Source organism: Mastomys coucha, unplaced genomic scaffold (assembly GCF_008632895.1).
Source record: "Mastomys coucha isolate ucsf_1 unplaced genomic scaffold, UCSF_Mcou_1 pScaffold6, whole genome shotgun sequence".
Taxonomy (NCBI): Eukaryota; Metazoa; Chordata; class Mammalia; order Rodentia; family Muridae; genus Mastomys; species Mastomys coucha.
In genome coordinates, this window is record NW_022196912.1 from 72,035,404 (window position 1) to 72,045,403 (window position 10,000).

General features: G+C 35.8%; 1 protein-coding gene and 1 pseudogene across 3 annotated transcripts in view; both read left to right on the forward strand.

Annotated features, from left to right (window-relative positions):
• Nucleotides 1-10,000, forward strand: part of Mipol1 (mirror-image polydactyly 1) — a 293,032-nt gene that overhangs the window by 80,028 nt on the left and 203,004 nt on the right. For both annotated transcript variants that reach the window (XM_031356719.1, XM_031356720.1), the window contains exons 2-4: nucleotides 5,634-5,840; nucleotides 7,864-7,990; nucleotides 9,335-9,440. In XM_031356719.1, the coding sequence (XP_031212579.1) occupies nucleotides 5,707-5,840; nucleotides 7,864-7,990; nucleotides 9,335-9,440 (367 nt within the window). In that variant the 5' untranslated portion in view covers nucleotides 5,634-5,706. The remainder of the gene's footprint in view (nucleotides 1-5,633; nucleotides 5,841-7,863; nucleotides 7,991-9,334; nucleotides 9,441-10,000) is intronic.
• The window catches only part of LOC116080389, a 6,734-nt pseudogene continuing 6,181 nt past the window's right edge, over nucleotides 9,448-10,000 (forward strand). The window contains exon 1 of the transcript XR_004114426.1: nucleotides 9,448-9,566. The product of XR_004114426.1 is annotated as a triosephosphate isomerase pseudogene (transcript). The remainder of the gene's footprint in view (nucleotides 9,567-10,000) is intronic.

Sequence of the window (10,000 nt, forward strand, 5' to 3'; positions counted from 1 at the left end):
GCAGAGCATCCACTCTACCCAGGCGGTAGCAGAGCATCCACTCTACCCAGGTAGTAGCAGAGCATCCATTCTACCTAGGCAGTAGCAGAGCATCCATTCTACCCAGGCAGTAGCAGAGCATCCACTCTACCCAGGCGGTAGCAGAGCATCCACTCTACCCAGGTAGTAGCAAAGCATCCATTCTACCTAGGCAGTAGCAGCATATGGCATTTTAGAGAAACACTTGGTAGTAGCTATCTAGATTATTCCAGTATAAGTCAGCCCAACAGTGATAGCATTAGATAGTAATAACAAAATTTAAAGATACATTTGAAATAGTAGATTACAACCTTAACTACCAGAACATCTACATTCATGCCTGGAATGTACTCTCAAGAGTTTCAGGAAAGAAAATATGGATGGGATAGAGTTAGAACAGTAGTAGACTTGCAGAAAGGGATAGAGAAATGCAGGCAGAGAACTAACAGGATAGTTTTGTTTGTTTGTGTTCACTATTTTCTAAGATGTCACACACAACTTAGTTTTAAAGTGAAACAATAGAGAAAGGCATTTTACCAATCATCAGTTGTGTTTTTAATTTTATGTCTCCTTCTTCAGCATGCTTTTTTAGCCTCCAAAGAGATTTAAATTTGTTTCCCATTTCATCTCTTCATTTCCTGCCATTTCTCAGTGACCTTGGTGCCTTCAAAAGTGACATTTTCATTATCTTTAACTCTTTTAACATCATCTTTTAACTCTTCTCCAAGTATCTTTACCAACAGTGCATTTCATCTCTTTTTTTCTAGATTAGTCACGTTTTGATCTCTGCCCTGCTATGCATTTTAGAAGTTTTAACTCAAATATAATAGTAGAAATACCTGGTTGTGCCTGACAAATACAGAGGTGGATTCTCACAGCCATCCATTGGACTGAACATAGGTTCCCCAATGGAGGAGCTAGAGAAAGGACCCAAAGAACTGAAGGGGTTTGCAGCCTCATTGGAGGATCAACAATATGAACTAACCAGTACCCCCAGCACTCCCAGGGACTAAATCACCAACCAAAGAGTGCACATGGTGGGACTCATGGCTCCAGCAGCATATGTAGCAGGGGATAGCCTTGTTAGTCATCAATGGGAGGAGAGGCCCTTGGTCCTGTGAAGGTTCTATGGCCCAGTGTAGTGGAATGCCAGGGCCAGGAAGTGGGAGTTGGTGTGTTGGTGAGCAAGGGGAGTGTGGAGGGGATGGGGGTTTTCAGAGGGGAAACCAGGAAAGGGGATAACATTTGAAATGTAAATAAAGAAAATAGCTAATTAAAAAAAGAAAAAGTACTTGGTTTGTTAAAGTTCTTCCTTATTGGAGATTCCCCACTTAAAGGATAGTTTCCTCCTCAATTTTAGTAACTAAAATTCTTTGAAATATTATTAGAGTACATTCTATTATTTAGGAGTCTCTCTTGTTGATATATGTATGTATATTCCTGAATACATAAATACAAACTACTCAGTCTGCTTAACATTACTTGTATACATTTACAGGACTGATCATTTTGTCTTGGCTAGCCAATTAGTGTGATCCTCACTAGGGAAGACTATTCCTTATTTGCCTGTAGTTCTTTTTTTTTTTTTTTTTAAATATTTTATTTTTTATTTTAAATAAGTACACTGTAGCTGTCTTCAGACACACCAGAAGAGGGAGTCAGATATCATTATGGGTGGTTGTGAGCCACCATATGGTTGCTGGGATTCGAACTCAGGACCTTCAGAAGAGCAGTCAGTGCTCTTACCCGCTGAGCCATCTCACCAGCCCTGCCTGTAGTTCTTTTTGTAGGATCTAGGCCTCATGTATCTCCCCAGAATACATTAGCAGTTTATTTCAGGTTAGACACTCAGGTTGGTGAGGTGAGACTTGATTGGCCTAGCTTCTGACATTTCCAGGAGATGCTACTTGACAGTGAACTTTCTATTCCTCTGGCTCTTCAAAATATTTGTGCCCCGTACTTTCAAATATTCCAATCAGTACATTGGTTTTAAAATAATAACTGTGCTCGAGTCTGTAATAGAGGTTTCTGTTTATCACTCCTGTTTATTCTCAGGACTCTGCCACAGGGTATATCACACTCTGGTTTCCACAAACAAATGTCAAAATACTGAATAAGTAATAGAATTTAAAAGATGAAAATTTCAATATAATGGTTAAATCTTTATACAGGAAAATGTACTAAAGAAGAATATTTGAAAGCCTTTCCAATATTTAGCACTATTTTGGTGAAATAGCATTTCTCAAAAATGATTTGTTAAAAAAATAAAATGCAGGCAGGCGAGCGGAAAGATTTTATAAATCAGCCTTGTTTACTCTGAAGTAAAATTAAATTCTCAATAAAAGAGTATAGATCGTTTGATTTGCAGAGCAGGTTCCAAATGTCAGATGAACAGTTCAAATTAGGACTCTAAAAGGTTTTATGACTGAACAAAATTAGATATAGAGCTAAACCACACAGTATGGGTTCCTTATATATTAAATGTTTCAAATATTAACTTTTTGGGTTTTTCTTTTGAGGGAGGGTGATATTGTTAGTACAGGGTCTTACTCTGGAGGTAGGCCTGAAATTCATTATCTACAAATCCTCCTATCATGACCTCTAAACTATTACTTTAAAACATTTTGGAGGGGCTAGCGAGATGGCTCAGTGAGTAAGAGCACTGACTGCTCTTCCAAAGGTCCTGAGTTCAAATCCCAGCAACCACATGGTGGCTCACAACCACTCATAATGAGATCTGATGCTCTTTTCAGGTGTGTTTGAAGATAGCAACCATGTACTTTTTTATAATAATAAATTTTTGGACCTGAGCTAGCAGGGTTGACAGGAGCGAGCAGAGGTCCTGAATTCAATTCTCAACAACCACATGAAAGCTCACAACCATCTGTACAGCTACAGTGTACTCATATACATTAAATAAATAAATCTTAAAAATAAACTATTTTGGAATTAAAATGAAGAGGTCTCAGAAGTGGGGACTGAAGAGATGTCACAGGAGTTAAGAACAGTGACCGCTCTTCCTGAAGATCAGTGTTTTAGTCCCAGCAACTACATGGTGTTTCACAACTGTAACTCTAGTTGTGATGGATCCAGTGCCCTCTTCTGACCTTCATGTACACTAAGCACACAGTGGTACATTTGTCATGCATCATACACAGACACACATCAGGCAAAATGCCCATACACATAAAAAAAAAAAAACTAAAAAGAAGTGTCAGAAATTATGAATTTATTTTACTATTACTTCAGGTATCATCACTTCTAAGATCTGGGAGGAAGCCAAATACTGTCTTATTTGCAAGCTTCTCTATCTTCTGCAGAAGTGTGGAGTGGAGGATGGTCACAGTGAAATACTCACTGGTGATTCTCAAAGAATTCAAGCAGTCTTATAATATGACAGATTAAATCAGCAGAAAAGTTAAAAGTGTAGTAAACAGATAGCAACATAGTTATCAGATAGCGTTAAAGAAAAGCAAAAATAAAACAAGAACAATAAAAACAGAACATTAGGATTAAAACACTGGATGGAGGAATATGCTGAAGTAGGCCTAGAAATGTATACAGTAAATAACTGGACCAAGTTGTAGATAGTAGTATAATTGTTCTTAAAGGGTCAGAATCTTAAAAGTCTGACACAGTAGGAGTGTTGTTGTCATAGGGATGTGGGGGCTTTTATAACCTCAATATTCACAGCCTATCCTGCCTCTTTTATGAGAAGTCTTTGCTTAAGACAGTATAAGACTCTAAAGGTTTTTAAAGAAATGTCTCTGAAGGCAGTTTTTATTATTTATATAATGATCTTTATTTCAGTTACTTATAGATATATATATTTATGTTATAAAGCATGACCTATGTTATAAAGTTATGTTAGACTGTCTTCTTTGTGCCCCTGAAATTTCTCATTTAGAGTTTGAGGGTTCCATTCTTATGTCAGTTATTTCAGGAAAACAGAATGGTGAATAAATACATAAAGCAAACAGTGAGTTTTCAGATCTTTAAAATTAATTACTAGTCTTTAAATATAACATTTCGGAATACTATTATGTTGAAGTGTCAGTTACTTCACAGTATGCAGTTATGATACAATGATTTTCTCTTCTAATTTGTGTCCTCAACAAAGAGAATGAAAAACCAAAAGCTACTGATCTGTTATGTGCCTTCCATTTACCAATATGAGTAATATCTGTACTTGAAACTTTTATTATCTATATTTAATACAAACAAAATATAGAATGAAGTTTTGTGAGAGCTACTTTTGTGCCGTAGTTTGTCTCTATGTTAATATTACTTTTGTGTCTCAAAAGGATTTTATGTTTGTAGATTTCCAAGCTCATCACCAAGACTACTTTTTAAAGGAGAAGAATCATTTTTTCTGTAGTTAGTAGAGTACACATTGCAGTCAATAGTTGTGCTTTTTAATTTTAGTATTAATAATTTTCTTCAAAACTTTATCATGCCATGAAATATTTTTTACCTCTTTAGAATAAATATTGCTTAGCGTATACAACTTAAATAATTTTTGTGATATAATTAGGCACATACAGTAGATTTTATAATATATTGTATTTTTTGATAACATTGAAGTGAAAATTATTACATTCATTTTAAAATTATGATGATGTTTACTGAAATTAATCATCTTTACTGGTATGTTAGGCACTCTGTTAAATTAATGATATTTTCATTTACATTTTATAGACAGAAAATGATGTTAAATATTTTGTACTTCATTATACACTTATTTTTTTTTTAATTTATTATATGTAAGTACACTGTAGCTGTCTTCAGACACACCAGAAGAGGGCGTCAGATCTCATTATGGGTGGTTGTGAGCCACCATGTGGTTGCTGGGATTTGAACTCATGACCTTCCGAAGAGTAATCGGTGCTCTTCCCCGCTGAGCCATCTCACCAGGCCCCTATTATACACTTATTAAGGCAGTAATTTTTCTTCCACGTAGGCTGAATCACAGTTCCATTTCACAGTATTGGTTCACTATCATCATATTCTTTTATTTGCTATTTTGAGTATAATATATGTTTAAATTAATGGTTCTCAACATCAACTGTAATCATTTAGGCAGTGTAAAACATAGAAGCTGATCGCACTTTCAGAGGCTTTGATTCAGTTAGCACAGGTGTGGCCTTCTCTGCCAAGTTTTAGAAACTCAGGTCACAGTGTGTAGCCTGACTTGTAAGCTATTACTCTAAACAGTGGTTCTCAACTTTCCGGAGTTGAATGATCTTTTTACGGGGGGTCACATATCCACTATCCTGCATATCAGATATTTACCTTACAATTCATAACTCCAGCAAAATTACAGCTATGAATTAACAATGAAATAAATTTATGGTTGGGGGCTACTACAACATGAGAAAGTGTATAGAGAGTCACAGTGTTAGGAAGGTTGAGAACCAGCGATCTAAATGTCTTCCACTCAGGGACATGGGTGGGTGACAAATGCTGCACTGTGCATACTTAGTCAATTTGCATAGTGACACTAGTAATTGCGTTAAAGTCCATGAGTATGTTCTCATAAGGATGGTCATTTGACTCAACAGTTTTCATTTGTGGCTATGTCCTTTTATATATCATGTGTCATTTGCTTCATGCAGATATAGCCATATTTGTCTTGCACAAGAGACCTCAGTGGGACGTGAGAACGCACCAGTAGATGAGCAGCTGACGATGAATTCTGAACAGAACATGCACGAATTAGGCAATGAAGTCGCATCTGAGGACCATGAGCTACCGGGAAGAAAATCCAGCAATTTTCAGGTCCTCTGTCCTTGTCTAGATGAAAATCCATCTGCAAAGTGCAGGTGTGTGTTGGTTTTAGTGTTTAATCTAAAAAGTAAGAATTGGAACAACACTCTTTCCTTAATACATTTTCCCTCTAATTCATTTTGTTGTGAGATAAATTTAATGTGTCAGTGACTTGAAAACAATTTCAGTGTGAAGGGGAGGGGTATGGTGGAAGAACTCTGATGGGGGGACTAGGAGAGGGACCAACATCTGGGATGTAAAGAAATAAAATAATTAATTACTTTAAGAAAAAAACAATTTCAGGTCTCTGTAAGGGCTTTGATTACTGCCATGACATTGATACAATGTATCTAGATAGCCAAGAGAAAGCACAAAATGGGTTTAAAGAAAGCAATGAAGTTTGATTCTTATTCAATATTATTTTCTATATGACTTTATTATATAAGGATACTTGTGAAACTGATAAATGATGTATTATTCACCAAGGTGTTTATTTTTCCATCACCATGTTCTCTATTTCATGCTATTTGAATACTTTTAGAGTGACCCTGTGCTCTATCTACTTTTTGCCTTCCTTATTCCACATTCTGTTGCTTTAAGTCATCCTCTGTGAAGAAATTTGAGTCTATGACACCTGTGTTTATTATGAGTGAGATTATGCTACCTTGATAATTAATCATGTGCAGTAAAGATAACACTAGATTTTAAAATGACAACATAATTCTGATTTTTGTGTTTTCTGAAGTTTTATTTTAAATATTTTGTGGGATTGCTATTCTGTTCAAAATTGTTCAGATATATTCATTGATATCAGTACATAGTAAAAGCAATAACTGTATTGGTGTTCCTCTCGCTTTGTGTCAGATTCTAACTGAAGTACAAGTAGGAGTATATTTTACGGTATAGAGGCAAGGCTGATGGATAATATATTTATAAGAAACGTATTAATTTAGTAAATAGAATATATTTTTAATTAGGTATTTTCCTTATTTATATTTCAAATGATATCCCCTTTCCCAGTTTCCCCTCTGAAAAAAACCCTATTCCCTCCTCCCTCCCCCTGCTTACCAACCTATCCTCTCCCACTGCCTGGCCCTGGCATTCCCCTACACTGGGGCATAAAACCTTCACAGGACCAAGAGCCTCTTCTACTGATGTCCAGCAAGACCATCCTCTGCTACATATGCAGCTGGAGCCATGGGTCCCTTCATGTATACTCCTTGGTTGATGGTTTAGTTCCTGGGAGCTCTGGGGGGTCTGGTTGGTTGATATTGTTGTTCTTCCTATGGGTTACAAACCCCTTCAGCTCCTTCAGTCCTTTTTCTAACTCCTCTATTGGGGACTCCATGCTCAGTCTAATGGTTGGCTGTGAGCATCCACTTCTGTTTTTGTCAGGCTCTGCCAGAGCCTCTCAGGAGACAGCTATATCAGGCTCCTGTCAGCAAACACTTGTTGGCATCCACAATAGTGTCTGGGTTTGGTGACTGTATATGGGATGGATCCCCAGGTGGGGCAGTCTCTGGATGGCCTTTCCTTCAGTCTCTGCTCTGCACTTTGTCCCCATATTTCCTTTAGACAGGAGCAATTCTGGATTAGAATTTGTAGATGAGTGGGTGGCCCCACCCCCCCAACTGGGGGCCTTGCCTAACCTCAGGATATGATCTCTTCAGTTTCTTATGGAATTTATTTACTAGTAACTCTTTGGGAAATAGATATTAATTTTAATATCTTTCAATTAATAATGAAAATGATACTGTTTCCATAAAATTGGGGTAATGGTTGTTTCTATTTTCAAACAACTACAAATCAAAGCATATATAGCTTGTAATCTGAACTCTTGTCAAGTAGACTGAAGCAGACCTAATGAGACTGAAGCAGAGTCTCTTTGGGACCACTGTGTTTTCCCGTTGGTAAATTGGTGTAGCTGTAAGTTGATATATTTATTGCTTTGCAGTCATCGTACTTTAACTACAGAAAAGTTTAAACTTTAGTATCTTTTCTTATTTATTGTTAATAAGAAATGTATGTCCTGTATGGAATCATGTATATTAATTATTTAAAGTCCTCTTTTATTTACAGTGTTATAGAATGTGGAACGAATTATGAATCTGTGATTTCTCATCAAGTTATCCCAGACTTAAATAAAGAGACATCAGTAACATATCTTCAAAAGGAATTGGAAATTCTCAGAGCAAGCAATAAAAAGGTATAGAAATTAGAAATCTAGTAAGCAATGTCTTAACTGTTGACAGTTCTGGTTTCCTCTGTTGTCCATTAGTAGCCAGTTTTATTTTGTGTTTTAATTCTTCAGTGGTAGCGTTGTGTTGCTTTGCCATCCAGGTATTATTCAGTTAAGTGATTGGCTATGAACGTAAGCTCTTTTGGTTTCTGTAATATGAAACCATGAAAAATATATGGTCTCTTCAGTTTCTTATGGAATTTATTTACTAGTAACTCTTTGGGGAATAGATATTAATTTTAGTGTCTTTCAATAAATGGTGAAAATGTGAATATGATACTGTTTCCATAAAAGAGACTGAAGAGACCACCCATTTTCATAAATCTTTGCTTGCAATTTATGTTATTAACAATACTCATATTTCATTTGACTTCACCATTATGAATTGTGGGCTACATTATCAGCCAATTTCATGCTATTCTGTTTATTTTTCTTTATTTTTATTATCTATGCATGCTTTCATGTCAGTAATACATGTAATCAAGCATCAAAGATGCAAATGGTGTTATATGCTTTGTATCCTATTCTACTATTATATGAATCGAGCTCAATATTCATGTAATATTTATTTTCCTCTGGCTCTAACTCAAATTGCCCTGTCTGTAAATAATTTTAGTAAACGGTGTTCATTTTCTATGGGTTCTGTTAAAATTTCTGTACAGTTTTCTGATCTTACTAATTTTGTTGTTTGACCTAATAAGAGTGAAGTCTGAATGTTGTTTCTGAAGGAAACCAAGACAAATGACAAAAGTGTAGATAAGAATGGAAGAAAAAAAAGGAAACATTCTGTTTGAGCATGAGATATTTTCTATATTTTGATTTAGCAATTATTATGTATTTAAATTAGTGACAGGAATGGAATGAGACAGTTTTCATAGTCAGATTTATATCAGATATAAATATTATAATCTTAGTTTATTTTGTTTCAAAATATTGGAATGACTAAGAGATGTGTAATCCTACTGCCTATGCCCATTATTTTAGGATCAGTAGAGTCCTTCAGAATCTTTTGCTTTAAGACAAAGGAATGAATGAAATGTCTCCTGTAGCAAGTACTTTTAGCAAAATGTTGTTCCTGTTTTATGTCTGTATGCACATACACATGTGGATTAATATTTTTCATTTTCTATAATTTCAGGTTGTCATTACTCAGATAGAATATTGCAACCTTAATTTTGCCCTCTAGAATCAGTGTATTTAAGCAGATAAATACTGTATAAGGATTTAAGAACAATAAAATCCTACTTTAGAATTAATTATATATGGAAGGCATTTATTAGATAAGAACAATTTTTTTCTAATGTTTTTCAGCTTCAAGAAAAATTGGCTAAAGAAGATAAAGAAAAGAGAAGATTAAAGCTTAAGTTGGAACTCCAAGAGAAGGCAGCGGAGGCTGACATTGCGGAAAGGACTGCAGGTAGTAGATGAGTGTTGGCGTTAAGCTGGAAGGCGATTGTGTGATGTGTGCTGGTGGATACCAGCTCATTGCCTTGTTTGCCAAGGGAGGACAGGCTTTTTTCCCTTTTGGCTGCTTAGAAAATAGGTGGCTTTAACATCCTGGTACTGGTATTAGTGAGGGCTTTACCTGTATTCACACTGATTTGGGCATTAAATGCATTGTTAACACCATGTCAATCCAATCACAAAAAGGTTGTTTGTTTTGTTGGAAGGGCCTGAACAAACAAGGGGAAATCATGATTACCAGTGTCTCTGCCTTTCAACCAGCAGTTCAAATACCACTTACTGTTTTAGTTCTCAGAGAGGAAGTACTTCTCCTTTGAATTAAGGTATTCCTATATTCATTACCAATGGAAACCTACATTTGATTAAAAAAATAACTGTTTCATGCAGTTAATAGGTTAATATCTGATGATGCAGGTGATCACAGAGGTAATATTTCCCTGAGATTAAAGAGAAAGGATGCTGCACTTTAATCTTGTACATGACTGCCTTACATATTGGAAACTATCTTCCTCA